This window comes from Pipistrellus hanaki (genome assembly GCF_964339955.1).
Source record: "Pipistrellus hanaki genome assembly, chromosome: 11".
Taxonomy (NCBI): domain Eukaryota; kingdom Metazoa; phylum Chordata; class Mammalia; order Chiroptera; family Vespertilionidae; genus Pipistrellus; species Pipistrellus hanaki.
In genome coordinates, this window is record NC_140513.1 from 170,812 (window position 1) to 198,615 (window position 27,804).

Sequence of the window (27,804 nt, forward strand, 5' to 3'; positions counted from 1 at the left end):
GGTGCGGGTCAGGGTCAGGTGAGGTCAGGTGTCCGGGCGGAGGCCGGACTCGGAGGGAAGCTGGGGGTGGGACCCTGGCTGGGCTTGGGGATCCGGCGTGACTTCCTGGGCAGCACCGGGCAGTGGACTCCGACCCAGGCCGGCCTCATCCTGCCCCGGCGCCGCTCAGACCGCCGCCGCCATGCTGCCGCCCGGGGCTGCGCTCCTCTGGGCTCTGGTCCTGGCTGCTGGCTCCCCGGGTCTGGGGGCGCAGAGACCCCCCCAGCGCCCGTCCCCCATCAGCGCCGTCCAGCCCAAGGCCGGCTTCGACGCTCAGCAGGTAGCTGGCCGGCTCTGAGGGGAGGGCCAGGCCTGACAGCGCTCCCTCGGCCCTCACCCGCCGCCTCAGTTTGCAGGGACCTGGTTCCTCGCGGCCATGGCGTCCTCCTGCCGCTTCCTGCAGGAGCAGGGCCACCGGGCGGAGGCCACCGCAGTGAAGGTGGCGCCCCAGGGGGCAGCCACGGCTGTGAACACCTTCCAGAAGCTGTGAGTCCTGCACGGCCTGTCCCGACCACCTTGTCCCAGCCCGGGGGGCCTCCCCGCTGCCCACACGGGCCGCCCAGGGTGGGTGCCCGAGCCACTGCCCTCGCGCCCCCCCAGGGACGGCATCTGCTGGCAGATACGGCAGCTCTACAGGGACACCAAGCTCCCGGGCCGCTTCCTGCTCCCAGGTGAGCCAGGCGGCAGGAGGGGGGCAGGGCTGGGGGGGCGGGGGCTGACGCCGCCGGTCTCTGCCCAGCTCGAGGCGCCCGGGGGGACGTGCAGGTGGTCGTGGGGGAGACGGACTACCGGGCCTTCGCCATCCTGTACCTGGAGCGGGCGCGCCGGCTCTCGGTGAAGCTGTACGGTGCGTGTCCACCGGGAGCCGGGCCGGTCCAGAGGGCACACAGGCCCTCCGCTCCCTCCTCCCTCCTCCTCTCCTTCCCCCTCTCCCCTCCTTCCCCCTGCCCTCCTGACCCTCGCCTGCCAATCGGGGGACCAGGGACGCGCCCCTGCAGATAGGCCCGGGTGTGGGACAGGAGGGGGGGGAGGGGGCGGGAGGGGCGGGGGCAGACCCGGCGGGGCGGGGTGCGGGCACGCAGACCCTGTTCCCAGAGCGCCCTGCACCCCCCGCCCCCCCGGCCCGCGTGTGCCCCAGGAGCCTCTGTCCCACAGTCCGCACGTTCCCCGTGGACGACTCGGTGGTGAGCGCGTTTGAGCAGAGCGTCCAGGGGGCCGGCCTGACCGAGGACCACATCCTGTACTTCCCCCAGTACGGTGAGTGCACCCCCTCCCCCGGCCCGGCGGCCGTCCGCCCGCCCTCCGCGGGCCCGGCCACACTGACCCCGGCCACACTGACCCCGGCCACACTGACCCCGGCCTGGCCATACTCACCACGGCCACACTCACTCCGTCCACACTGACCCCAGCCACACTGACCCCCGTCCGGCCACACTGACCCCGGCTTGGCCCCCAGGTTTCTGTGAGGCCGCTGACCAGTTCCACGTTCTGGACGGTGAGTGGGCGGCGGCCCCGCTGGGCGGAGGGCGGAGGGCAGAGGGCGGAGGGCGGAGGGCGGAGGTCTCTCTGGCTGAGTCTCCGGGTCGGTCTCTGTACAGAGGTCAAGAGGTGAGGCCACCTGGCCCCTAGGAGAGAGGCAGGAAGGACCCGCCGCTGAGGCCTGCACCCCCTGCTGGAGGCTGCCCGCACCCGCACCCGCACCCTGGACTCTGCCCCATTAACGCCACCTTCTCAGCCCACTCCTTCCTTTCGTGCTGGCTCCGCCCGGCCGGCGTGAGGTCACCTCGGGTCACCCAGGCCTTCGCGGGGGCGTGTGACCTCCCCGGGGGTCCAGACCCCCAGGAGCCAGTGCAGGAGGCAGCCGCCCCAGGATCCTCTCCCACCACAGATGTCTCTCCACCTCCTCTGGCCTTCCCCTCCCCCTCCTTCCATGTCCCTTCGGCTCTGAAATCAATAAAAACGTGTTTTTTAAAAGTGCTTCCCGCAGAAGCTGGTTTGGCTCAGTGGTAGAGCATCAGTCTGCGGACTGAAGGGTCCCGGGTTCGATTCCGGTCAAGGGCATGTATATTGGTTGCAGGCATATCCCTGGTAGGGCGTGTGCAGGAGGCAGTTGGTCGATGTTTCTCTCTCATCAACGTTTCTAACTCTCTATCCCTATCCCTTCCTCTCTGTAAAAAATCAATAAAGTATATTTTTTATTAAAAAAGAATTAAATAAAAGTGCTTCCCGAGGTCCAATCAGACATGCTGGCGAACAGCAGTAGCTGTGGGCGGTCACTGACAGGGACACACGTTCACTTTCCTAACCCGCGGGGAGGGGGCTGGGTGCCGCCCCGGGGCCCTGGTTACCAGCCGGCAGGGAGGCGGTTCCTGTGCGGGGCCCGCTGTCCCGTCCTGACTCGCTGCGGACTGCACCCCCATCTCTGTCCAGGCCAATGTGGATGAGGCCGCCTGGGAGGCTGAGGGGCTGGTGGCCCAGGGGGGACCCCAGGCCTTGGGGGGAGGGGGAAGAGGGGGTCCCCTGGGACTTGTGGGGACAGTCATGTGGTTGGGAACCTCTCTCCCCGTGGGTTGTCTCCGGGCAGACACCGCTGACCAGGAGCAGAGCACATGCCAGGGAGGGGGACCGTCCGCGGGCTCGGTCCTCCGTCCGGGGCCTGAGCCGACCCAGAGGGGCCGGGGGCCGGGGGCCGGGCTCTCTGAGGGGCCTGGCTGGGGCTCCTGCTAAGAACAGGCTGAGTGTGAACGGAGGGAGGAGGTGGCCCAAGACAGGGGGGGAGGGTTGGGGAGCAGGCAGCCTGGGAGAGGGGGGAGAGGGTGGAAAGCAGGTGGCCGCGGACAGGGGGACCCTGTGGAGGACCAGGCGGCCCGGGACAGGGGTTCAGAGGTCTTCCTAGCTGGTAAAGAGTCCAGCACTCACAGGCCCGCTGCCCACAGATCTCCCTCTGGGCGGGCTGGGCAGGAAGGACCTGCAGGCTCAGAGCCACCTGTGCCACCCCCCCGGACTGGCCACACACTCCGGGTGGGGCTGTGGGCGGCGGGTGCGGGCGGCGGGCAGGACACCAGGTCCCTGCGGCAGGAACACGGTGGCTCTGCCCACTGGCACTGGGAGGCCTGGCCCTGGCCCGGTGCGTTCCGTCCTCTGCCCGGGCACAGGCTGGCGCTCAGAAGGGGGTCAGAGCCGGGGGGACCGGGCGGGGTGGGGACGGTGTCAGCAATGAGAAGGCGAGAACCAGAGACCTGGGAGGCACCTCCCCTTCCTGCGCCCTCCTTCCCCTACAGCCCCCCGATCTTCAGTGGGCAGATCTGAGGGGGCCCGCCCCAGCCCCCCGGCCCTGCACCCACTCCCTGCTGCCTGGCTTGGGGGAGGCACCTGGTGGCCCGGGGCAGGCCTGTCGGAGGCACTGAGTGGGCAGCGCCCGGGCCCCGTCTCCCGGTGGCCGGATGGGACCTCCGTGGGCCCTATGGGTGCTGCTCGCGCGGCTGGACGGCCTGGCAGGATTGACCCCGCCGTCCAAAAGGCCAACCACCGTCCAGACCAAGCAGGCCTTCCGGGTGGACAAGGTGGGAGGGCGGGGGCAGTGGGTGAGAGGCAGGGAGAGGCAGGCCTGCAGAGATGGGGACCGGCTCTCAGACCCCGCCCCTGCCCCTGCCCCGGGGAGACGCCTGAGCCCCACTGGAGCCCGCACCTGGGCTGCAGCCCTCATGGCCCCTGGGAAGGGGACACCCTGTCCCTCAGAGAGGTAGCGGCCGGCCAGGGCCCCGCTCTGCCAGCCCCTGGGGCCCCCGCTCCGGGGGGCTTGGCCTGCGGGAACTCTACCTACGGAGGCCCGGCCTGGGGAGGCCCGGCCTGCGGAGGCCCGGCCTGCGGGGGCTCGGCCTGCGGGGGCTCCGCCTGCGGGGGCTCGGCCTGCGGGGGCTCGGCCTCGGGCCCGGCCCAGCCCGGCTCCCTTAGTTCCAGGGGGAGTGGTTCGTGCTGGGCCTGGCGGGCAGCACCCACAGCAAGGCGGACCGGCGCCTGCTGAGCCCGTTCACAGCGACGTTCACGCAAAATAACAAGAAGCAGCTCGAGGTGACCTATGCCATGGTCCGGTGAGTGGGGGTCCCGGCCTGCGCCCCGAAGCCAAGGCCCCGGCTCAGGTCCCCCCAGGCCTCCTGATGCCGGGGCAGCACCGGCTGCGGTGACCTAACCCTGCCCTGGGGGGTACACCGAAAGGGGAGGGGGAGCCTTCGCCAGAACAGACTCAGCCGAGGGCTATGGGCTTCAGGCTCGGCTGGATCCAGCAGCCCAGACGGTGTGAGCAGGGCCTTGTCCCCCACCTTCCCTCTGTCCCCTTCCGTGTGCCCCCTCCCCTCTCAGCTCTGTCTCCTAGACCCCATGCAGCCAGGTCCTCACCTCCCAGGACAAGACGGTGGCAAATCCCCACCCTCAGGGTCCCAGGCCCAGGAGAGGGCGCACCCAGGCCAGTGAGGCCCTGAGCGCCGCTTGGTCTTTTTTCTTTTTAAATTGATTTCAAAGTCAAAGGGAGAGGGAGAGAGAAACGTCAATGATGCCCTGTAAAAAGTCAATAAAATATATTATTTATTAAAAAAGAAATTAAAAAATAATTAAAAATAAAAGTGCTTCCCAAGGTCCAATCAGACGCGGAGGCGAACAGCACTAGCTGTGGGCGGGTCACTGACAGGGACACACGTTCACTTTCCTAATCCGCGGGGAGGGGGCTGGGTGCCGCCCCGGGGCCCTGGTTACCAGCCGGCAGGGAGGAGGGGTCCTGTGCGGGGCCCGCTGTCCCCGTCCTGACTCGCTGCGGACTGCACCCCCATCTCTGTCCAGGCCAATGTGGATGAGGCCGCCTGGGAGGCTGAAGGGCTGGTGGCCCAGGGGGGACCCCAGGTCTTGGGGGGACGGGGAAGAGGGGGTCCACTGGGACTTGGGGGGACAGTCATGTGGTTGGGAACCTCTCTTCCTGTGGGTTGTCTCCGGGCAGACACCACTGACCAGGAGCAGAGCCCGTGCCAGGGAGGGGGACCGTCCGTGGGCTCAGTCCTCCGTCCGGGGCCTGAGCCGACCCAGAGGGGCCTGGGGCCGGGGGCCGGGCTCTCTGAGGGGCCCGGCTGGGGCTCCTGCTCAGAACAGGGTGAGTGTGAGCAGAGGGAGGAGGTGGCCCGGGACAGGTGGGCCCTGTGGAGGACCAGGCGGCCCGGGACAGGGGTTCAGAGGTGAGGGACAGGGTCTTTCCAGTTGGGGCAGAGTCCAGCACCCAAAGGCATGCTGCCCACAGATCTCCCTCTGGTGGGGCTGGGCAGGAAGGACCTGCAGGCTCAGAGCCACCTGTGCCACCCCCCCGGACTGGCCACACACTCCGGGTGGGGCTGTGGGCGGCGGGTGCGGGCGGCGGGCAGGACACCAGGTCCCTGCGGCAGGAACACGGTGGCTCTGCCCACTGGCACTGGGAGGCCTGGCCCTGGCCCGGTGCGTTCCGTCCTCTGCCCGGGCACAGGCTGGCGCTCAGAAGGGGGTCAGAGCCGGGGGGACCGGGCGGGGTGGGGACGGTGTCAGCAATGAGAAGGCGAGAACCAGAGACCTGGGAGGCACCTCCCCTTCCTGCGCCCTCCTTCCCCTACAGCCCCCCCATCTTCAGTGGGCAGATCTGAGGGGGCCCGCCCCAGCCCCCCGGCCCTACACCCACTCCCTGCCATGGTCCGGTGAGTGGGGGTCCCGGCCTTCTCCCCGAAGCCAAGGCCCAGGCTCAGGTCCCCCCAGGCCTCCTGATGCCGGGGCAGCACCGGCTGCGGTGACCTAACCCTGCCCTGGGGGGTACACCGAAAGGGGAGGGGGAGCATTCGCCAGAACAGACTCAGCCGAGGGCTATGGGCTTCAGGCTCGGCTGGATCCAGCAGCCCAGACGGTGCGAGCAGGGCCTTGTCCCCCGCCTTCCCTCTGCCCCCTCCCCTCTGCTCCCTCCACACTCAGCTCTGTCTGCTCTAGACCCCATGCAGCCAGGTCCTCACCTCCCAGGACAAGACGGTGGCAGATCCCCACCCTCAGGGTCCCAGGCCCAGGAGAGGGCGCACCCAGGCCAGTGAGGCCCTGAGCGCCGCTTGGTCTTTTTTCTTTTTAAATTGATTTCAAAGTCAAAGGGAGAGGGAGAGAGAAACGTCAATGATGCCCTGTAAAAAGTCAATAAAATATATTATTTATTAAAAAAGAAATTAAAAAATAATTAAAAATAAAAGTGCTTCCCGAGGTCCAATCAGACATGCAGGCGAACAGCAGTAGCTGTGGGCAGTCACTGACAGGGACACACGTTCACTTTCCTAACCCGCGGGGAGGGGGCTGGGTGCCGCCCCGGGGCCCTGGTTACCAGCCGGCAGGGAGGCGGTTCCTGTGCGGGGCCCGCTGTCCCGTCCTGACTCGCTGCGGACTGCACCCCCATCTCTGTTCAGGCCAATGTGGATGAGGCCGCCTGGGAGGCTGAGGGGCTGGTGGCCCAGCGGGGACCCCAGCCTTGGGGGGAGGGGGAAGAGGGGGTCCCCTGGGACTTGGGGGGACAGTCATGTGGTTGGGAACCTCTCTCCCCGTGGGTTGTCTCCGGGCAGACACCACTGACCAGGAGCAGAGCGTGTGCCAGGGAGGGGGACCGTCCGCGGGCTCGGTCCTCCGTCCGGGGCCTGAGCCTACACAGAGGGGCCGGGGGCCGGGGGCCGGGCTCTCTGAGGGGCCCGGCTGGGGCTCCTGCTCAGAACAGGCTGAGTGTGAGCAGAGGGAGGAGGTGGCCCAGGACGGGGGGGAGAGGGTGGGGGAGCAGGTGGCCCCGGATGGGGTTCAGAGGTCAGGGACAGGGTCTTCCCAGTTGGGGCAGAGTCCAGCACCCACAGGACCGCAACCGACAGATCTCCCTCTGGGGGGGCTGGGCAGGAAGGACCTGCAGGCTCAGAGCCACCTGTGCCACCCCCCCTGACTGGTCACACACTCCGGGTGGGGCTGTGGGCAGCGGGTGCGGGTGGCGGGCAGGACACCAGGTCCCTGCGGCAGGAACACGGTGGCTCTGGCCCCCTGGCACTGGGAGGCCTGGCCCTGGCCCGGTGCGTTCCGTCCTCTGCCCGGGCACAGGCTGGCGCTCAGAAGGGGGTCAGAGCCGGGGGGACCGGGCGGGGTGGGGACGGTGTCAGCAATGAGAAGGCGAGAACCAGAGACCTGGGAGGCACCTCCCCTTCCTGCCCCCTCCTTCCCCTACAGCCCCCCCATCTTCAGTGGGCAGATCTAAGAGGGCCCGCCCCAGCCCCCCGGCCCTGCACCCACTCCCTGCTGCCCGGCCTGGGGGAGGCACCTGGTGGCCCGGGGCAGGCCTGTCGGAGGCACTGAGTCGGCAGCGCCCGGGCCCCGTCTCCCGGTGGCCGGATGGGACCTCCGTGGGCCCTGTGGGTGCTGCTCGTGGGGCTGGACGCCATGGCCAGAATGACCCCGCCGTCCAACGGGCCGACCACCGTCCAGACCGAGCAGGCCTTCCGGGTGGATAAGGTGGGAGGGCGGGGGCAGCGGGCGAGAGGCAGGGAGAGGCAGGCCTGCAGAGATGGGGACCGGCTCTCAGACCATGTCCCTGCCCCGGCCCCGGGGAGACCCCTGAGCTCCACCAGAGCCGGCACCCGGGCTGCAGCCCTCACCGCCCCTGTTTAGGGGACACCCCGTCCCTCAGAGAGGCAGCCGCCGGCCAGGGCCCTGCTCTGCCAGCCCCAGGGGCCCTCGCTCCAGGGGCCTCGGCCTTTGGGCCCGGCCTCCGGGGGCCCGGCCTGCGGGGGCCCGGCCGGCGGGGGCTCCGCCTGCGGGGGCTCGGCCTGCGGGGGCTCGGCCTCGGGCCCGGCCCAGCCCGGCTCCCTTAGTTCCAGGGGGAGTGGTTCGTGCTGGGCCTGGCGGGCAGCACCCACAGCAAGGCGGACCGGCGCCTGCTGAGCCCGTTCACAGCGACGTTCACGCAAAATAACAAGAAGCAGCTCGAGGTGACCTATGCCATGGTCCGGTGAGTGGGGGTCCCGGCCTGCGCCCCGAAGCCAAGGCCCCGGCTCAGGTCCCCCCAGGCCTCCTGATGCCGGGGCAGCACCGGCTGCGGTGACCTAACCCTGCCCTGGGGGGTACACCGAAAGGGGAGGGGGAGCCTTCGCCAGAACAAACTCAGCCGAGGGCTATGGGCTTCAGGCTCGGCTGGATCCAGCAGCCCAGACGGTGTGAGCAGGGCCTTGTCCCCCGCCTTCCCTCTGCCCCCTCCCGTGTGCCCCCTCCCCTCTCAGCTCTGTCTCCTAGACCCCATGCAGCCAGGTCCTCACCTCCCAGGACAAGATGGTGGCTGAGCCCCACCCTCAGGGTCCCGGTCCCAGGCCCAGGAGGGGGCGCACCCAGGCCAGCGAGGCCCTGAGAGCCGCTTGGTCTTTTTTTAAAAAATTGATTTCAAAGTCAAAGGGAGAGGGAGAGAGAAACGTCAATGATGACCTGGCTGGTCTGGCTCAGTGGATAGAATGTCATCCTGCAAACTGAGGGGTCCTGGGTTCAGTCCCCTCAAGGGCATTGCCACGGTTGTGGGCTCCTTCTTTCTCCCTCTCCTTTTCTCTTTAAACTTAAAAAAAACATAGTTTTTTAATAATCAGTGATGAGCCGAAACCGGTTCGGTTCAATGGATAGAGTGGCGGCCTGCAGACTGAAGGGTCCGGGTTAGATTCCGGTCAAGGGCATATACCTTGGTTGTATGTACATCCCCAGTAGGGGTTTACAAGAGGCAGCTGATCGATGGTTCTCTCTCATCGATGTTTCTAACTCTCTATCCCTCTCCCTTCCTCTCTGTAAAAAAATTAATAAAATATATATATTTTTCAAAATCAGTGATGAGATTGAATCATTGATCAGCTGCCTCCTGCACACTCCCCACTGGAGATCGAGCCTGCAACCTGGACACGTGTCCTTGGCTGGAATCAAACGCAGGACGCCTCAGTCCTCAGGCTGATGCTCTACCCACTGAGCCAGACCAGCCAGGGCTGATGGGTCTTCCTGAGTCATGTGCCCACTTCTCCCGGGCCCCCCAGAGGCTCTGTGGTCACTGCACCCCCATCTGAGCCCTCAGGCGTGCTCGGCGGCCGGGGGAGGGGGGGCAGAGGCCGCCAGGAGGCAGAGCTCAGCCTGGCCGCTCAGGGGGCAGGTGGCCTGAGGGGCACAGGTGGCCAGGGCCCTAGGGGGCAGCGAGCCCCGGCCTGCGGGCCTGCTCACCCTCCCCCCATTCTCCTGGGAGGCCGGGTTCCGGAACCTTCCCCTCTGCCTCCCCAGGGGCCAGCGCTGTGTCACCTGGTCGTACGTGCTGATTCCCACGGCCCGGCCGGACGCGTTCTCCGTGGAGAACCGCGGGGGTGAGCGGCGAGCGGGGCGGGGGCGGGGCGCTGGCCGGAGGCCCCCTGACCCCTGTGCCCCCCAGAGCTCGGGACGGACACGGAGGACGTGTGGGTGCAGGACACGGACTACAGCACCTTCGCCCTCATGAGCTCCCGCCGGCAGTCGGCCCGCCGGGCCATCGTGAGGGTCCACCTGCTGTGTGAGCCCCCTTGAGTGTTACCCCCAGCGGGTGTGAGCCCCCCAGTGGGTGTGAGTCCTCCCTCAGCGCGTGTGACCCCCAGCGGGTGTGACCCCCCCAGTGGGTGTGAGCCCCAGCGGGTGTGACCCCCCAGCGAGTGTGACCCCCAGCGAGTGTGACCCCCCAGCGAGTGTGACCCCCCAGAGAGTGTGACCCCCCCAGTGGGTGTGAGCCCCAGCGAGTGTGACCCCCCAGCGAGTGTGAGCCCCAGCGAGTGTGAGCCCTCCCCCAGAGAGTGTGACCCCCAGAGAGTGTGAGCCCTCCCGTGCTCCAGCCCCTCAGCGGCCGGTGGGGCTGGTAGGGCGACCGGGGGGGCGGGGTGTGTGTGGCGGTTGTAGGGGGCCCGGGTGAAGGGGGCGGGGGTGTAGGGGACAGAGGATGTAGGGGGCGGGGGGTGTAAAGGGCAGTGGCAGGTGCTGGGCCGGGGCCACCCCAGCGGGGAGGGGACGGGTGTCCACCCTCGGGCCACCCCAGGGCTGAGGCCGTGCTGTGTCCTGGGCTCCAGTCCGACTGTGGGCGATTCAGACGGAGACGCTGGGAAAGTTCCTGTGTCTCCTCAAGGCCCAGGGCCTGTCCGAGGCCAACATCGTCTTCCCGGACTTTCCAGGTAGCACCCAGCCCTGCTCTCCCCCAGGTCCCTGCACCCCCTGGACCCCCCCAGGGCCTGCTCCCCGCTGGACCCTGCTCCCCTGGACCCTGCTTCACCCCGACCTCTGCACCCCCCTCTGCTCCCCCCGGGCCCTGCTCCCCTCTGCACGCCCACTGCCTCTGGACTCCTGGTCTGCACTGAGTCGGGAGGCAAAGGGGGCTCCCAAAGAACAGGCTGGTGGGGGCAGCGTCCGGGCACCCCCTCAGCCCACCCCCTGCTCCCCTTCCTGAGCGGTGTCCCCCTCAGACTGGGCGCCCTATCGGACCGCCTGCTGAGGACAACGCGGCCGGCCCCCGCCACCGCCTCCCATGGCGACCCGGTCAGAGGTCACGTGGGCCCCGCCCCCGCGGAGGGAGGGTCAGTGAGGGCAGGAGCCCTGGGGGGGCAGGGGCATCGGGGTGAGTGTCTGCCCCACGCCCTCTCTGACAGCGGCCCCGTCCCCTCCTTTAGAATTCACCTTCATTACACCATCTTCTCTTCATTAGCCTGTGGCCTTACTCATTGTTACCCTTTTTAATTGTTTTAATTGGTTTCAGAGAGAAGAAGGGGGAGGAGGGAGAGAGGAACATCCATGATGAGAGAGAATCAATGGCCAGCTGCCTCCTGCCCGCCCCCCACGGGGATGGAGCCTGGGCCGGGCCTGGGGGGACGGAGCGGTGACCCCTGGCTGCTGGGTGACGCTCAGCCGCCGCCCGGCCGGGCCTCCGGTAACCGTTTCACCGGGTGTGTGCACAACTCCGGGCGTCGTGTGTCCACTGCGGTGTGTGTGCCCGCTCTCTGGAACTTTCTCTGTGCCCACCCCGACTCGTCCCGGGACACCCCCCACCTCCCGGGCCTGGTCCAGGGGCGCCTGGCCCCCCCCCCCGGGTCTGACTTCCCCGGGGACCCCTCTGCGTGGCCCCACAGCGGTCCTGTGTCTGCTCAGCCCCGTCCCCGCCCCCACCCCCCCCGTGTGGCCGCACAGTGTCCCAGGGGAGGGCCGGTGTCCGCCCGTCCGGTCTCCGTCGGCGGACATGGCTGCTCCCACGCGGCAGAGCGTGGGCCAGGTCTCCGCGGCCCTGCCTGCTCGCGGCCGTGGCGCGAGGGGGGCCCATCCCGGGTCCCTGGGTGACCATGGCCTTGGGATTCTGGGTAACTGCTGTTCTCTGGAGACACGTGGGGTCGCCCCGTCCGGTCCCTCCTGGTCCCCCACCGCGGCTCCTGCCCCACCCCGCCCTCCGGCAGAGCTGCTGCGACGAGCCCCAGGTTAGTTCCTGGAAAAGCCGGGTCGTGTCCACTCTGGAATGTGGCTCAGCTGCAGGGAGCTGGGTGGCCGCCCTCGGAGGTGGGAGCAGGTACCTGTGCAAACACCCGAGCGATCCCGCCGAGGCCCCCCCTGACCCCGCCCAGCTGCTCGGGTCAGATTCCTGTCCCCACGGGGAGCGTGGCCTGATGGGGACCCCCCCTTCGCCGGGAGGTCAGGAGACAGCTGGGCCTGCTCGCCCACCCCTCACCTCGGGCCTGCAGCGGGAGGGGGGCTGGAAAAGGCAGCTGTGTCCAGGTGGCCTCTGCCTCCTGCTGGTCACCGGGCAGAGTGGCCAGGGCGCAGGGGGCCCGGGGCAGGTTCCCAGGGGCCCGGCTGGGACAAGCCCCCCATGCCCACGTCCAGGCCTCTCAGAGCCGGCGGGAGGCTGAGGGAGGGCAGGCCTGGAGGGTGAGGGCCTCCCCACCCCAGTGACTGTCCCGGCCCCAGCATGCCCGGAGGCCAGGCTGCTCCTACTCTGTCCCCGCCGGCGCCCGCCGCCCATGACTGGAGAGGTGCAGCGTGCGCTGGGTCCTCCCCCGCCCAGCCTGTGACCACCTGCAGGGACGGGAACCGGGAGTGGGCGCCAGGAGGGCTCGGCGAGGGGTCTGAGCTCTGGCCGCCAGGGACCAGCCTGAGTGCAGAGCAGCCTGGGTGCCTGCAGGAGCTCAGGGACCTGCCCTCCTCCTCCATCCTGGGGCCAGAGCTAGTTTCCTGGGCTGATGGGGGACCAGGGAACATCGTCCACTGTTCATGCTCGTGCACACACACACACACACACACAGACACGCACACAAAGAAGTGCACACACACAGAGACATGAACACACACACACACAGAGACACAGAGATGTGCACACACACACACAGCGACATGCACACACACAGAGAGACACAGACATGCACATGCACATACGCACACATGCTGCACACAGACACACACACGTTGCGCACACAGACTTGCCTGTTTCATGCACACATGTTTCACACAGAGGCATGCACACACGCATATACACACGTGTGCACATAGACTTGCACACAGAGAGACATGCACACAAAGACTTGCACACATAGACATGCACACTCGTTGCACACACATAGACACGCACACACCTGCATGCATACGCACTCATGCAAGTGCACACACAGGTGCACGCAGGCGCCCGCCACGCCGCCTCTCGGGGGGGACACAGTGTCTCTTTGTGAGTCTGGGAGCTCCCCCTGGCGGAGGAATGCCTGGCAGGAGGACTCACCTTCTCCGGTTCCCGGATTAATGGGCGCGGACTTCCACCCCCTCCTCGGCCGGACTCAGCCCTGGGCAGCAGGTGACCCTGAGCCGCTGCACCCTCAGCTCGGTCCTGGCTGCCCCGGGCTGGCCGAGGTGCCCGCGGCCCCCGGGGCTGGCGAGGGTGCGGGGGAGGCAGACCTCACTGCGGGCACAACGGGCCTGTTTGTGGTCCCCACCACACCTGCCTCCACCGGCATCTCAGGGGCTCGGGGTCCCGGGGGCCGCCCGGTGCGTCTCCAGGCCCAGGAGGCCGTGCGGCGTCCACAGCTCCCTGGGCCCTCCACCAGAGCCCTCCCCAGGCGGGGCGGAGGGGGTCCCCGCGCCCGAGGCCCTCCCAGCGCCATCTGGGGTGACCAGTCTGTGCCAGCTCACGGCGGTGGCTGAGCCTGCTGGGGTTCAGGACAGAGGGGGCAGCCCGGCGTGACCGGGCGTGACCGGGCGTGGTCTGGGCTCGGCGTGGGGGGGTGAGCTCGCCTACGTCCCCCTCTAGGTTTTACAGATAAAGCTGCTTGGAGCCCTGATCCCGGTCGACCTGCTTATTTCTGGGGAGCGGGAGGGCACACGTGAAGCGGGTCCCCCCAACATTTCCCCATCTGGGGGCTGAGCAAGACAGCCCCGGCCCTCAGCTCCTTGCCTGACACCCCACACATCCAGCCAGGAGCCCGCCCAGATCCCGGCCCCACCCTGCCTGATGCCCAGGCTCGGGGAGCTGAGGGGCAGCCGTGGCAGCTGATGGAGGCCGGCTGGGGGGCCAGGCCTGGGGGCGGGGTGAGCCCCTGGACAGTGAGCCCCTGCTGCTGCCCCCCGCCTTTCCGTCCTCACTCCTCGCCAAACCTCCCTCCCCAGGGCCAGGCCACGTCCAGGCACAGCTGTCCCCGGAGCCTGGCCCCGTCTGTGCCCGCACCCTCCCCCAGAGAACACACACTGGGTGTCGGGAGGAGCCGGCACCGACACCGGGTGACCACTGGGTGGGCGGCGGCATCCGGAGCACCCGGGCCGGCCCAGGCGGCGTCGGTCCTCACTGGACCCCCAGCAGGCGGGGCACCCACCGGCCTGGGCACCCTCCCTCCTGGGTGCCCTCCCGCCTGGGGTGCCCTCCCTCCTGGGCTGCCCTCCCGCCTGGCCGGGCCCCGGGGCCACGGAGCTGGCCCTGCCCTCGGGATGCGGAGCCCCGGGGGGCTCCCTGCCCCTTTGAACAGGAGCAGCAGGTGCTGGGTAGAGAAAAGACAGTTTATTCAGGAGCCGGCAGCCACAGGCCATGCTCACAGCCGCCAGGGCACGGGGTTTGGCTTGGTTTGCTTTCTTACTGACTTTCAGAGAGAGGGGAAGGGACAGGGAGGGTGAGAGCAGAGCACGGATGGGACCCGCAGCCTTAGGCCAACACCCACCCACTGTGGGCACCGGCAGGCGGGCACGGAGATCAGGAGGGGGAGGGGGAGCAGAGGAATCTTAGGGGGGAGGGGTCTGTACACGGATCCACACGGCCCATTCCGACAGGACCTCAGACTGGTCCCGACTGGTGAGAGCCAGCCTGGTCCATCTGTCCTGGTTAAGGTTGAAGGTCAGTCCGTGTCCGGAGCTGCTGTGCCCGAGGGCCGAGCCGGTGCCTTGTGAAGTCAGTCCCTGGGGTTCCCACATGCTGTGTGCCCCACTTGAGCCCGGCCTCCCAGCGCGCAAGAGCCGCAGGGGACAGAGCCAGGGCCCTGGGGCCGGCTGAGGGCTGCGGGACGCTGCTCCATTTGTGTCCTGCCCCTCCCGGGTCTGGCTGCTCTCCGGCCCCGGGAAGAGGGGGGGTCTGGGGTGGTCTGGGGGTGGAATGGGGTGGCCTGAGGGTGGCCTGGGGGTGGCCTGGGGGTGGTCTGGGGCTGGCCTGGGATGGTTTGGGGGTGACCTGGGGTGGCCTGGGGGTGGCCTGGGGTGGTCTTGGGGTGGCCTGGGGGTGATTTGTGGGTGACTTGGTGTGGTCTGGGGGTGGTCTGAGGGTGGCCTGTGGGTGGTCTGGGTGTGGTCTGGGGGTGGCCTGGGGTGGCCTGGGTGTGGTCTGGGGGTAGTCTGGGGTAGTCTGGGGGTGGTCTTGGGGTGGCCTGGGATGGCCTGGGGTGGCCTGGGGGTGGTCTGCGGTTGGTCTGGGGGTGGCCTGGGGTCGTTTGGCGGTGACCTGGGGTGGCCTGTGGGTGACCTGGGGGTGGTCTGGAGGTGGCCTGCGGGTGACCTGGGGTGGTCTGGGTGCGGTTTGAGGGTGACCTGGGGTGGTCTGGGGGTGGCCTGGGGGTGGTCTGGGGTGGTCTGGGGGTGACCTGGGGTGGTTTGGGGGTGACCTGGGGTGGTCTGGAGGTGGCCTGGGGTGGCCTGGGGGTGGCCTGGGGTGGCCTGGGGGTGGTCTGGGGGTGGCCTGGGTGTGGTCTGGGGGTAGTCTGGGGTAGTCTGGGGGTGGTCTTGGGGTGGCCTGGGGGTGGTCTGCGGGTGGTCTGGGGGTGGCCTGGGGTCGTTTGGCGGTGACCTAGGGTGGCCTGTGGGTGACCTGGGGGTGGTCTGGAGGTGGCCTGCGGGTGACCTGGGGTGGTCTGGGGGTGGCCTGGGGGCAGTTTGGGGGTCACCTGGGGTGGCCTGAGGGTGTTCTGGGGGTGGTCTGGGGGTGGCCTGGTGTGGTCTGGGGGTGGTCTGGGGGTGGCCTCGTGTGGTCTGGGGGTGACCTGGGGTGGCCTTGGGTGGCCTGGGGGTGGTCTGGGGGTGGTCAGGGGGTGGTTTGGGGGTTGTCTGGGGGTGGCCTGGGGCTGTTTGAGGACGAGGCAGCTCCTTGCACCCCGGTGTCTGGGGCAGCAGGTGAGCAGCCCCCTCCCCCTCAGCCCTCCCCGGCACATGCCGCTCAGGGACATAGCGGCCTCATGTCTGCTCGGCCGCTGAGCTCAGCTCACAGGCCTCTTGGGGTGCCCCCAGGGGGCCTCTTGGGGTCCCCCCTGCACCGGGCCACAGGTCCCCCCGCCCCCTTGTTCCTGTGTGACCGGAGGCAGTGCCAGGGCCCAGCACCTGTTTCTGGGGGGTGGCAGGAGGGGCCAGCACACCCCATCCCAGGCGGCAGCGGCCGGCAGGCCAGGGACAGGCAGGGCTGCGGTTGAGTGCCCTCCCCCATCAGCCCCAGGGCCGGTTCTGTCTCTGGAAAGGGCCCCGCTGCCCCAGCCCCAGCCCCCGGGCAGGTTGCCTGTGGGATCCGAGCCATTGCGGGGGGAAGCGGGGGGGGGGGCGGGGGGGATCTGCGGTGTCACGCGCCCCGGGGCCGGCCTTGGCTCCGGCGCAGGCCAAGCCGGGCCCTTAAATAGGGTCCCCCGGCTCTGCCCATCCTGCAACTCCCGCTCGGCCTCACTGCTGCTCCCGCCTCCGAATCCGACGCCAGCTCAGCCCCGATGGCCGCTCCGCGCTCCCTGTGGATGGCGCTGGTCCTGCTGGGGGATCTGGGGGTCCTGCCGGCCCCGGCTCTGGCCTCTGAGCAGCCCGGCTTCCAGAAGGACCAGGTGGGGCCTCCGGCCGGTCCCCCGGGGAGGGCTCTGCGGAGGGAGGGGCTCTGCCTGGGCTGTCCCCCAGAGAGAGGACCGACCGGCCACGCTGCCCTTCCTCCAGCGGGGAAGCCCGTGTCCACAGGCCTCACACGGTACCTGCAGACACGCCGGCCCCCTGCCTGCCTACCCTCCAAACAGTCACCCTCGGAGCTCGGGTGCTGGGGGAAGCAGGCCCGGAGCTGGGACACCCCCGGGCGGGAGACGCAGACAGGGAGGGCCTGGGGGGCCACAGACTCCCGTGGACGCGGCACTGGGTCCGCCCGCCGCCCTGTCCTTCCCTGGAGCGTCCAGTGTCGTGGACACCAGTGGCCAACCCCCAGCCCCCACAAACTGCCCAGTGACCTGAGCTCCCGCTCTGCGAGGAGCTGGGCTGGGGGCGGACTGGCCACGGGACATGGAGGGCGGGGTGCCCACCGGGAGGCCCGTGGGCCCTGGCTGACGGGGGTCCGTCTGCAGTTCCTGGGGAGCTGGTTCGCCGTGGGCCTGGCCTCCAACGCCAGCTGGTTGCGGGAGAAGCAGGAGATCCTGTCCATGTGCCTGGTCGTGGTGGCCCCGGCCGCGCCTGAGCACGGGGACGGCGTCCTCAAGCTCACCACCGGCTTCCTCAGGTGGTGCAGGGGGGGGGGGCATCGGGGCTGAGGGCTCCCCCAGGGCCCGGCCTGCCCCCGTGGCTGGCTGCCGGCCCAGAGCCCCACGCTTGACCCTGACGGTGCCCTGCCCGCAGGGGAGAGGAGTATGAGATGCGGAGCGTGCTGCTGTCGCCTACGGACACCCCCGGCCACTACAGCTACAGCAGCCCCTGTGAGTGGCCCCCACGCCAGAGGCCTGGACGCACTGCGGGTGACAGCACCCCAGCCCAGCAGGCTGAGGGCCTCCCCTCCGGGCTGGGGAGCCTGGCGTCTGGCTGGATCTGCCCCCAGTGGGGGGTGAGGGGGACACCAGGATTCACCCTGGAGCCAGTCCTTTCGGCCTCGCCCTGCCCCGGGGGGTCTCCCCAGACCTCATCGCTCCCCCTACTGGACGGGCAGGCGACAGCACCCCATCCTGCGCTGGCCCTCCATGACGCCCTCCTGCGCTGGCCCTTCAACCAAAAGGTGCGGAGTGGGCGCTGCCCTGCGCTGCCGCGGGCCGGAACTCCACAGTGAGACGCCGCCGCCTGCCCGCCGGGAGAGCCCGTCCAAGGGAGGCCTTCCTGGGTGGGAGCCCAGACCTGGGCTGGGGGCGGGGCAGTGGCTCGGGGCCTTGGGAAGGGGCTGGTCCTGGGCGTGGCTGGGCACGCGGATGTGCTGGACACACTGAGCAAACCCAGGAGTGCGTGTGGTCTGGCTCGGCTCTGGGGGGCCCAGGTGTCCGAGGACAGAAAGCGTCAGAATGGGCACCGTCACCGAGGGGCCGCCGGCGGGGCGGGTGGGCGGGCTCACGCTGCCCTCGGACTCCTCCTAGGTGACCCTCATGCTGCTGGACCAGAACAACCGGGAGCACGTGATCGACGCCTTCAGACCCGACGTGACCTCCTCCTCTTTCCAGAGGCCCGTCAGTGACATGAACATTGCGAGCGGCTGCCCCCTCTTCTGCCCCGTCTCCAAGATGGAGGCCAAGAACTCGTATGTGCGCGACGACGCCATCTTCATCAAGGCCATCGTGGACCTGACGGGGCTCTAGCACCTCCCCTGGCCGCGCTCGGTGACAGCGGCCGTGCTGGGCAGACCGCACGTCCCCGGAGAGCCTCGGGGCTCAGCCCAGGTCCTGCTGGGCCGGGGCCTGGAGAGCCCCACAGGCCACCGGTGTGGGGGGGGCCCTGCCAGGCGGCCGGAGCCCAGGGCCAGGCGCAGAGGGCAGGCGGGCTGCATGGGAGTCGCCCGCGAGGGGCGCCGTGCCTGTCCCGCCCTTGGGCCCTGGAGACAAGGACCGTGTGGGGCCTGGGCTGGCTCTGCGGGGACCTGCTGTGCCGGCCTGGCCAGGCCAGCGGGGGCGACGGCTCGTCCTGAGAGCCCCACCGCTCCTGTGAGGCCGGGGAGTCGTCATTAAATGGTTGAACCTGTGGTGAGGCTCCCTCCTGGCCCCCAGCCCGTCTCCCCTGAGCGGCTCTGTGGTTCCCTGACGCTCAGCTCACACCAGTGTGCTTGGGAAGACAGCGGTTCTTTCTTCTGGAATGTTCTTCACTGGTTCCTCCCTCAGACCTCCCCAGGGGCTGCCTCGAGAGCAGGACCACACCTTCCCCCGTTCTGGGCCGGCCCCACCCCGTGGGGCGTGCGGGGTCCCTGCTGGGATCTGACGGCAGCATTGGCCTCCCTTCCTGCCCCTGATCCAGAGCTTCTCTGGTAGACTGACCCCGAGGCCGCAGCCTGTGGGGTGGGGCACGGGGTGTCCTGTTCTCTGGGCCCCCGAGTCCGGCTGGTGGGCTGCCTGCGTCTATAGAGGGATCCCCGAGTCTGACTGCCCTTGACATTGTCACGAGTCTCTGGTGAGAAGTTAAAGGACAGAGAAGCACAGAATGATGCAGCGAGCACGCGTGTCCACCTCCGCCCCGGACGTGGGGGTGCTGTCCCCATTTAGACTTGATGCTGGACGGGCTTCCTCTGTGGACGGCGCTGCTGACCTGCTGCCCCGGGGCTGGACCGTCCTCGAGGTGGTTTGAGTTTGTCTGTGACATGGGGCTTGACGTTGGCATTTGTATCTGGTGTGTGCGCACATGGTTCTCGGCAAGTGGGAGGGTGTCCTGCCATGGAGCCCTCGGAGCTCTGAGCTCTGAGCGCCAGTCCAGGCCGCGCTGTGGGTGCCTGATGTCCGGGCCAGGCAGCCACGGGCAGAGGCTGTCCGCCCAGCGCGGCTCCGAACCATCAGTGACGGTAGAAAGGGCCAAGGGAGGTCAGGGGAACGGGCAGCAGAGGTCCCGGTCCTGGGACCCACAGCCTCGGCCTGTGACCTACGGGGGAACGGCCCGCGTCCCCTGAGGCTGCTGGGAGGCCAGGAGGCTGTGAGCGCCAGGGGTCTCTGCGGCTCCCGGACCCAGCGCCTCTGAGCTCTGCACAGGCCCGGGCCGGCGCCAATGGAGCTGCTCTGCACGCGTGGGCACCACTTGCCCTGGTGACTGTCCCTTCCTCGCAGTGCAGGCTGCCAGGCCACCACGAGTTTAAATTCATAAACTGAAACCGTGTTCCAGAGACGCTGCTGGGGTCTGCGCGCGCGCGTGTGTGTCCCCGACCAGTCCCACCCTGAACCCGGGGTGCAGGTGCTGGGAGGTGCCTAGGTGGTGAAGGTGGGGCCCGTGATGGGGTCAGTGCCCTTCCGAGAGGGGCCCTGAGGCCACTCATCTGTGAGCACCTGGAAAATGTCCCTCCTGCCGGCACCCGCCTCGGCCTCGGCCTGGGCCGCCAGGACCGAGGGGAGGACTGAAGCCCGGCCAGTGCCGCTCGGTGGTGCAGCCGTGGCCTGAGGCCGCCTGGCCTGACCCCACTGTGCCCGCAGTCCCCGTGGGCACCGTGTGTGTGCGCGCGCACGCGCGCACATATAGCAGGCATGGTGTCTGGGCTTTTTAAAAAATTTTTTATTGATTTTTCACAGAGAGGAAGAGAGAGGGATAGTCAGAAACATTGATGAGAAAATCATCAATCAGCTGCCTCTTGCACACCCCCCATTGGGATGTGCCCGCAACCAAGGTACATGCCCTTCACCGGAATCGAACCCGGGACCTTTGCCACACCGGTTTCGGCTCTGTCTGGGCTTTGATTCGCAGGTGCCTAATGTCTAACAACGTGGACTGTCTCCTTGGTAACGTGTCCGATTCTTTTCCCGTAAAGTTGGGTTTCTAACTGCGGAGTTACGTGGTCCAGAAACCAGTGTTGTTGGTATGTAATTTGCAACTATTCCTGTCGGTTTATCTTCCATCCTCTTACCGTGTTTCTCGGAGCAGAAGTGACTTTCTCACGGCTGGTGCTTGCGGGTCGGTGGGTGTCCAGGGTGGCTCCTCTGGAGGGGTGGCTGCAGGTCACATGGGGCGGTGGTCCTCACGCATGAGGTTGGGTCTGCGTTTTTTTTTGCAAAGGATTCCCGTTGCCCAGCCCCTCGCTGAGTAGACGCCCGTCCATGTGACTGACCTCCCCCCCGTGGATTTTACTGTGAAATGGCCGTGTGTGTGAGCCGTGTTCCGAAGGGGAACCAGCACGCTGTCCTCACTGCCAGCCCTCGGTGGGGGGACTCCTCCCGCTTCATTCTGGTTTTTCAGTCGCTTCAGCTGCACCAGCTCCTCTGCAGACAAGTGTGCATCTTAGTCACCTTGCCCGCCGCTAGGAAAGCCCAGGGGACTGGGCCGGGCCGCCAGGCCTGCCCCCGAGCAGAGCCCGGCCGAGGAGGGGTCTGGTGGCCTGTGCGGAGTGGCGCGCGATGCCCTCACGTACTCGGTTAGGTTCCCGCCTGTAGTTTCCTCCTTTTTTAGCTAAAGCCTGGTGTTCAGAGACCTGGTCAGTTACTGTGTTACAGCGGCACCTGTACGCTTCCTAAACCCACTTTCTGGTTCCAGGAGGATCTTGGGTTTTTGGTTGACCGGACTGGGGTGCAGGGGGTTTTGTGTCTCAACAGTTATGCCGCCCAGGAGGATGACGGTGTGTGCGCCCTATCCTCTTTCCTGCCTGGCTCCACAGTGAGCGGGAAAGGGGTGGGGGGGGCAGTCCGTCACCCGAGCGCCATCTTATCTGTGGGTTTCTGGTCCATGCCCTTTGCTCAGGCCAGACGCTCTGCGGGTGCTTCCCCCCACCATCGGTGACGGGTGCTTAGCTTCGGGAGCCAGCAGCTCCCGCTCTGCATTCTCAGACATGTGCGTCCGCGCTCGGTTTGCGTCTGTTAGAGACGACACAGTGTGCTGCTGCCAACTGTTTATTCAGTCCTGAACACGTGAGGAGTGACATGCAGTCCATAGGCCCAGTGACCTGGGCTCCCAGGGCCAGGCTGGGCCAGGACCACCCCCAGGGCCCAGAGGGCCAGCCAGGGGGAGGGTCGTGCTGACGGCCCAGGGCCCAGGCCTAGGGAGAGGAGTGTGTGAAGGGGGCTCCCAGTGTCCTGTGCACCCCGAGCAGCCCGGAGGCCGCCCAGGTGCCCAGGAGCCAGTGTCACGGCCGTGGGAGGTGGAGTGTGTGCACAAGCGTGGTGGGTCCCGCGTCTTCTGCGCCCGCGGACCCCCTCCGCAGGCATTGCTGCTGCTGCGGCTCCGCCACCCCACGCCCTCCGGCAGCAGCTCCCTCGCAGCCTGCGGTCCTGCAGCCGAACGCGGCGCTTCTCGGTCCCCTCAGCGCCTCTGGCTGCCGAACCAGGAGAAGAAGGGGCGCGGGCGGGGGGCCTGGAGGGCACGCACGGTGCGTGGCGAGCGCCAGGCCTTGATGGTGGCGTCGTCGCTGGCAGTCAGCAGGAGCTCCTGCTCCTGGGGGCTGAAGACCACGGAGTTGACGACGTCCTGGTGCCGCAGCTTGGCCAGGCAGATGTTGTAGTGGCGGTCCCAGACGTAGCCGTGCCGGTCCTCGGCCCCACTGTGGGACAGCTGGTGAGCCCCGCGCCCGGCCCGCCCCCCGCCGTCCGCCCCGCCGTCCGCCGCGGCGCCCACCTGGCCACGAAGTCCCGGCTCACGTCCAGGAAGAGGAAGAAGCACTCGTCGTTGGGCGTGTAGGCGCGGTGGGCGCGCAGGGCCCGCTTCACCGCCCGCATGGTCTTGAGGTCGAACACCAGCAGGTCGATCTCCTCGGCGATGGGCGGCGGCTGCATGGGGTCGGCCACCACTGAGCCGCTGGGCCAGGCGCGGCTGTTCACGTACAAGTACCTGGGCGAGGGCACTCTGCTCGCGCGCGTGCACACACGAGGCGCCCCCCCCCCGCACCCCACGCACCTGTGGTCGGGGGACAGGCCCATGCCCACGATGTGCCCGTGCACGTCGATCACGTGGTCCAGGGCGTCGAAGAAGGCGTCGGAGCCCTGGCCCTCGCCCAGCACGGGCCCCGCCGTGGTCATCTGGTGCGGCAGGATCTGCTTGATGCCGATCTGGTGCGGGGAGTAGGTGAGGCAGCCGGTGGTGAAGATGAGGAGCTTGTCCTGGGCGCAGGCCGCACTGCCCTCGGGGGGCTTGGTGCGGCCCCGGGCCAGCAGCTGCGCTACCCTGGTCTCCAGCATGCGCTCCGCCAGCGGCCGCCGCGCCCGGGCGTCCAGGAGCCCGTGCAGGAGGCGCCGCCAGCGCTCGGTGTGCACCGGGGCTGGGCCAGCTGCCTCCTCCTCCTCCTCCTCCTCATGGTCACTGTCGCTGCTGAGGTCGAAGACGCGGCCCGGGGGCGCGCTGGTGTCCAGCAGGAGGTCGGGGCTGTCAAAGCGGCTGCAGTCGGCCACCATCACCGTGCGGATGGTGCTGGCATTGAGGTTCTGGATCTTAAAGAGCCGCTTCACCACGTTGACGTTCTCAGACTCAACGTCCTGGGGGGCGAGAGGGGCGCAGGTGGTGGTGCCGGCAGTTGGGCCCGGGGCCGCCCCCCCCGCCCGCCTGCCCGCCCGCCTCACCTGGAAGGCGTTGTTGAGCCAGAGCACGGAGCAGGAGGTGATGTCCCCGATGCGGTGCAGGTTCCCTGAGATGAGGCTGGTCTCGGTGAGCCAGCAGCCAAACACGTCGTAGGGCTTGTTGCGCACACGGGACAGCAGCACGAAGGTGTCTGGGGAGGAGCAGGGGCGGGCGGGCAGCGGGGGCCGGGCAGGAGGCGGGCTGCAGGGCGGGTGGGCAGCAGGACGGTGTCTGGGGAGGAGCGGGGGCGGGTGGGTGGCCAGTGCAGGGAAGCAGCGGGGGCGGCCGGGTGGCCAGTGCCCAGTGCTCACCGAGGCTGATGACCACGATCTCCCCGGAGGAGTTGCTGTGGGGCCCCAGGAACACCCCCGAGGCCAGCAGCAGCGAGTCGTCCTGATTGAACTGGGAGAACTGGGAGTAGCTCCAGTTGTAGGGCCGCATGTCCGCGCTGTGCAGCAGCGAGATGGTCAGGTCGTTGTTCCAGATCTGTGTGGGGGCGGGAGGGTCGAGCCTGGCCGTCCGTTCATCCGTCCCATCAGGCCTATACAGGTGCTCAGAACTGCCACCAGATGGGCCCAGCCCAGGGCAGGTTCCCAGGGCTCGGCTCCAGAGCAGCAGGGCCAGTCTCCGGGCCTGGATGGTCCTGACCTGCCCCTCCACGGGGATGAGGCCGCCAGGCACCTCAGCCACGGCCGTCCCTCTCCCCCCGCCCCGCCTGCCCTCACCTTCACGGTGCAGTCCTTGGAGCAGGACGCAAACTGGTAGCCCGAGTGGGAGAAGCTGAGGTGCAGGACCTGGTCGGTGTGCTCCCGGAGCGTCTGCACCTCCACGCAGGGCACCGTGTCATAGAGCCGCCTGAACTCCTCGTACCAGGACGTGGCCGCTGGGGGGGCGGGCGTGTCACTGCTGGGGCCTGGCGGGGGGCAGCCCTGCCCTGGAGCTCGCTAGTCACCACCCCAACCTCGGGGTGCCTGATCCTCCGGCCTCCTTGCCAGGCCCCCAGGCCCCGCCCGGCTGGGCCCCTCTGGTGTGCGGACCTGGGGACTCTCGGCCTTGCCCACCCAGCGGCCCGGTGGGGAGGCACGGTGCTGACCTGGGTGCCGGGGCACGTCGCGGGCCACCTGGTAGTAGCGGTAGAACTGCTCCCTCCATAGGAACTCGTCCCGGGACACGGCCTGCCACTGGCGGCACACCAGCCCGGCGGCCAGCAGGTCCGCAGGGCCCAGGCTCAGGAAGATCTGGTAGACCAGGCTGTCGGGGAGCAGGGGTGTGCCCCCCTCGTCCATCGTGACATTCTGCCCAGGCGGCCCTGAAACCCACGCACGACCTCCTCAGCTGCCTGAAGGCCGAACCTCCACCCGAGGAGAGGGGCCCTGCGGCCACTCCTCCAGCCCGCCAGCTGCCCTGTGGGAACCCAGGCATGGAGGGCCAGGCGCCCGTGGGGCTCCCGCTAATCCCCCGCGAGCAGCAGACCCTCAGCACTTCCTGGCCTGGTGCAGCCCGAGGGGACCCGGACCCGCCCGACCCAAAAGGTTCCCGGCTAAGAGGCCTGTGGGTGGGCCCAGGGAGACATGGGTGCCAGGGCCGGCGGCCGCCCCGAGACCAAGAAACGCAGGCCCCGGTGACCTTGCGGCCGGCCCAGGCTGCGGAGCGGTCGGCGGGGGCTTCCTCCCTGAAAGGGTTTGGGGTCCGCCCGCCCAGCGCCCCAGACGCCGCCCGGGGGCCTCCGCCTGCGGCCGAGGGGAGCCCGCGGGCCGGCGGCGGGGGGCCAGGACCGCCCAGCGCCCCCTCCACCTCCGCGGGGGGCCGGGCGGGCCTCGGCTCATTCATTGGCGGGCCGGCCGGGGTCAGGGCGGGCCGGGCCGGTGTGGACGCTCCGCGGCCCTGGCGCCGGGGGCGGCGGCGGTGACTACACTCCCCAGGGGGGGGCGCACTCACCGCGGCCGCCTCCGCCTCCGGCCGCCAGCGCTGCCCCCGCCCCGGCCCGCGGCCCCGCTTCCGCCGCCCCGCTTCCGCCGCCGCGTCTCTGCGGTGCAGGCCCAGGCCGGCGCCTCGAGCGCCGAGGCATCGATGGGCCCCCGCAGCTGCGTCACTGCGCCTGCGCCCCACCCGGCGGCGCTCAGGGCGCTGCGCGCTCGGCGAGACCAGAAGAGCGCCCCCGGCGGCCGGGAGGAGCGGCGCCGGCGGGGGTCCAGACCCACCTCCGCGCCCCGAGGTCCGTTCCTCCCGGGCCTCGCCCGCCCGGCGCCCGCGGGGCTCGCTGGCTCGCTGGCTCGCAGCGACCTCGGAACCGGGGGTGACGCTTTGATTCCCGGTCAGGGCCCAGGCCGGGCTGGGAGCTCCATCCCCGTAGAGGGCGTGCAGGGGCAGCCGATCCGTGGTTCTCGTCATTCATGTCTCTTCTCCTCTCTGAAATCAATAAAAACATTTTTAAAAATTAAAAGAGACCGGCCTACTTCCAGGAGCGGCGGGCGGGTTAACGGAGACAAATGTGCGCAGGAGCCGGTGGCGCCGTGGCCAGGCAGGTGCCCGGACTCTGCACCCGGCCCGGCGCCAGGCCTGGGGTGCGGGTCAGGGTCAGGTGAGGTCAGGTGTCCGGGCGGAGGCCGGACTCGGAGGGAAGCTGGGGGTGGGACCCTGGCTGGGCTTGGGGATCCGGCGTGACTTCCTGGGCAGCACCGGGCAGTGGACTCCGACCCAGGCCGGCCTCATCCTGCCCCGGCGCCGCTCAGACCGCCGCCGCCATGCTGCCGCCCGGGGCTGCGCTCCTCTGGGCTCTGGTCCTGGCTGCTGGCTCCCCGGGTCTGGGGGCGCAGAGACCCCCCCAGCGCCCGTCCCCCATCAGCGCCGTCCAGCCCAAGGCCGGCTTCGACGCTCAGCAGGTAGCTGGCCGGCTCTGAGGGGAGGGCCAGGCCTGACAGCGCTCCCTCGGCCCTCACCCGCCGCCTCAGTTTGCAGGGACCTGGTTCCTCGCGGCCATGGCGTCCTCCTGCCGCTTCCTGCAGGAGCAGGGCCACCGGGCGGAGGCCACCGCAGTGAAGGTGGCGCCCCAGGGGGCAGCCACGGCTGTGAACACCTTCCAGAAGCTGTGAGTCCTGCACGGCCTGTCCCGACCACCTTGTCCCAGCCCGGGGGGCCTCCCCGCTGCCCACACGGGCCGCCCAGGGTGGGTGCCCGAGCCACTGCCCTCGCGCCCCCCCAGGGACGGCATCTGCTGGCAGATACGGCAGCTCTACAGGGACACCAAGCTCCCGGGCCGCTTCCTGCTCCCAGGTGAGCCAGGCGGCAGGAGGGGGGCAGGGCTGGGGGGGCGGGGGCTGACGCCGCCGGTCTCTGCCCAGCTCGAGGCGCCCGGGGGGACGTGCAGGTGGTCGTGGGGGAGACGGACTACCGGGCCTTCGCCATCCTGTACCTGGAGCGGGCGCGCCGGCTCTCGGTGAAGCTGTACGGTGCGTGTCCACCGGGAGCCGGGCCGGTCCAGAGGGCACACAGGCCCTCCGCTCCCTCCTCCCTCCTCCTCTCCTTCCCCCTCTCCCCTCCTTCCCCCTGCCCTCCTGACCCTCGCCTGCCAATCGGGGGACCAGGGACGCGCCCCTGCAGATAGGCCCGGGTGTGGGACAGGAGGGGGGGGAGGGGGGGAAGGGGCGGGGGCAGACCCGGCGGGGCGGGGTGCGGGCACGCAGACCCTGTTCCCAGAGCGCCCTGCACCCCCCGCCCCCCCGGCCCGCGTGTGCCCCAGGAGCCTCTGTCCCACAGTCCGCACGTTCCCCGTGGACGACTCGGTGGTGAGCGCGTTTGAGCAGAGCGTCCAGGGGGCCGGCCTGACCGAGGACCACATCCTGTACTTCCCCCAGTACGGTGAGTGCACCCCCTCCCCCGGCCCGGCGGCCGTCCGCCCGCCCTCCGCGGGCCCGGCCACACTGACCCCGGCCACACTGACCCCGGCCACACTGACCCCGGCCTGGCCATACTCACCACGGCCACACTCACTCCGTCCACACTGACCCCGGCCACACTGACCCCCGTCCGGCCACACTGACCCGGCCCCGGCCACACAGACCCCGGCCACACTGACCCCGGTCACACTGACCCCTGTCCGGCCACACTGACCCCCGTCTTGCCACACTGACTCCGGCCCGGCCACACTGACCTCGGCCTGGCCATAGTGACCTTGGCCACACTGACCCAGGCCCCGGCCAATGTGACCCTGGCCACACTGAGCCCCGTCAGGACACACTGACCCCTGTCCGGCCACACTGACCCCCGTCCAGCCACACTGACCCCGGCCACACTGACCCCGGCTTGGCCCCCAGGTTTCTGTGAGGCCGCTGTCCAGTTCCACGTCCTGGACGGTGAGTGGGCGGCAGCCCACTGGGCGGAGGGCGGAGGGCGGAGGGCGGAGGGCGGAGGGCGGAGGGCGGAGGGCGGAGGACAGAGGTCTCGCTGGCTGATTCTCCGGGTCGGTCTCTGTACAGAGGTCAAGAGGTGAGGCCACCTGGCCCCTGGGAGAGAGGCAGGAAGGACCCGCCGCTGAGGCCTGCACCCCCTGCTGGAGGCTGCCCGCACCCGCACCCGCACCCTGGGCTCTGCCCCATTAATGCCACCTTCTCAGCCCACTCCTTCCTTTCGTGCTGGCTCCGCCCGGCCGGCGTGAGGTCACCTCGGGTCACCCAGGCCTTCGCGGGGGCGTGTGACCTCCCCGGGGGTCCGGACCCCCAGGAGCCAGTGCAGGAGGCAGCCGCCCCAGGATCCTCTCCCACCACAGATGTCTCTCCCCCTCCTCCGCCCTTCCCCTCCCCCTCCTTCCCTGTCCCTTCGGCTCTGAAATCAATAAAAACGTGTTTTTTAAAAGTG

At 69.1% G+C, this 27,804-nt stretch overlaps 4 protein-coding genes and 1 long non-coding RNA gene across 12 annotated transcripts; 4 read left to right on the forward strand and 1 right to left on the reverse strand.

Moving 5' to 3' along the window:
• Positions 1 to 32: 32 nt before the first annotated feature.
• Positions 33 to 27,804, forward strand: LOC311629914 (complement component C8 gamma chain-like). 3 transcript variants are annotated; one of them, XM_084898494.1, is made up of 7 exons: positions 33 to 319; positions 389 to 525; positions 640 to 710; positions 779 to 886; positions 1,195 to 1,296; positions 1,496 to 1,534; positions 27,426 to 27,804. In XM_084898494.1, the coding sequence occupies exons 1-7, from the start codon at positions 182 to 184 to the stop codon at positions 27,437 to 27,439; spliced, it is 609 nt and encodes a 202-aa protein (XP_084754620.1). In that variant the 5' UTR covers positions 33 to 181; the 3' UTR covers positions 27,440 to 27,804. The 3 variants fall into 3 exon arrangements, with proteins under 3 accessions (XP_084754620.1, XP_084754619.1, XP_084754618.1); XM_084898493.1 differs by lacking the exon at positions 27,426 to 27,804 and adding an exon at positions 1,638 to 2,016; XM_084898492.1 differs by lacking the exons at positions 1,496 to 1,534; positions 27,426 to 27,804 and adding an exon at positions 1,379 to 1,476 and having other exon boundaries at positions 1,195 to 1,348.
• Positions 15,589 to 17,422, forward strand: LOC311629784 (prostaglandin-H2 D-isomerase-like; the record flags this gene model as incomplete). The annotated part of the gene is made up of 3 exons (XM_084898181.1): positions 15,589 to 16,376; positions 16,878 to 17,029; positions 17,146 to 17,422. Coding segments are annotated over exons 1-3 (537 nt in total), but the record flags the coding sequence as incomplete, so codon positions are not given.
• LOC311629917 lies at positions 17,473 to 18,463 on the forward strand. 2 transcript variants are annotated; one of them, XR_014796291.1, is made up of 3 exons: positions 17,473 to 17,515; positions 17,865 to 18,104; positions 18,145 to 18,463. It is a non-coding gene; the product is annotated as an uncharacterized lncRNA (long non-coding RNA). The 2 variants fall into 2 exon arrangements; XR_014796290.1 differs by having other exon boundaries at positions 17,865 to 18,463.
• LOC311629908 (F-box/WD repeat-containing protein 5) lies at positions 21,281 to 25,356 on the reverse strand. 2 transcript variants are annotated; one of them, XM_084898474.1, is made up of 8 exons: positions 25,152 to 25,356; positions 24,044 to 24,259; positions 23,676 to 23,833; positions 23,262 to 23,436; positions 22,953 to 23,101; positions 22,294 to 22,868; positions 22,015 to 22,227; positions 21,281 to 21,940 (listed from the first exon to the last, which is right to left on the reverse strand). In XM_084898474.1, exons 1-8 carry the CDS (start codon positions 25,339 to 25,341, stop codon positions 21,703 to 21,705), a joined length of 1,914 nt encoding a protein of 637 aa, XP_084754600.1. In that variant the 5' UTR covers positions 25,342 to 25,356; the 3' UTR covers positions 21,281 to 21,702. The 2 variants fall into 2 exon arrangements, with proteins under 2 accessions (XP_084754600.1, XP_084754601.1); XM_084898475.1 differs by lacking the exon at positions 25,152 to 25,356 and adding an exon at positions 24,889 to 25,089.
• LOC311629912 (complement component C8 gamma chain-like) lies at positions 25,546 to 27,804 on the forward strand. Of its 4 annotated transcripts, XM_084898489.1 has the most exons (7): positions 25,546 to 25,832; positions 25,902 to 26,038; positions 26,153 to 26,223; positions 26,292 to 26,399; positions 26,707 to 26,808; positions 27,264 to 27,302; positions 27,426 to 27,804. In XM_084898489.1, the coding sequence occupies exons 1-7, from the start codon at positions 25,695 to 25,697 to the stop codon at positions 27,437 to 27,439; spliced, it is 609 nt and encodes a 202-aa protein (XP_084754615.1). In that variant the 5' UTR covers positions 25,546 to 25,694; the 3' UTR covers positions 27,440 to 27,804. The 4 variants fall into 4 exon arrangements, 3 of the variants coding, with proteins under 3 accessions (XP_084754615.1, XP_084754614.1, XP_084754613.1); XM_084898488.1 differs by lacking the exons at positions 27,264 to 27,302; positions 27,426 to 27,804 and adding an exon at positions 26,891 to 27,002 and having other exon boundaries at positions 26,707 to 26,860; XR_014796289.1 differs by lacking the exon at positions 27,264 to 27,302 and having other exon boundaries at positions 26,292 to 26,808.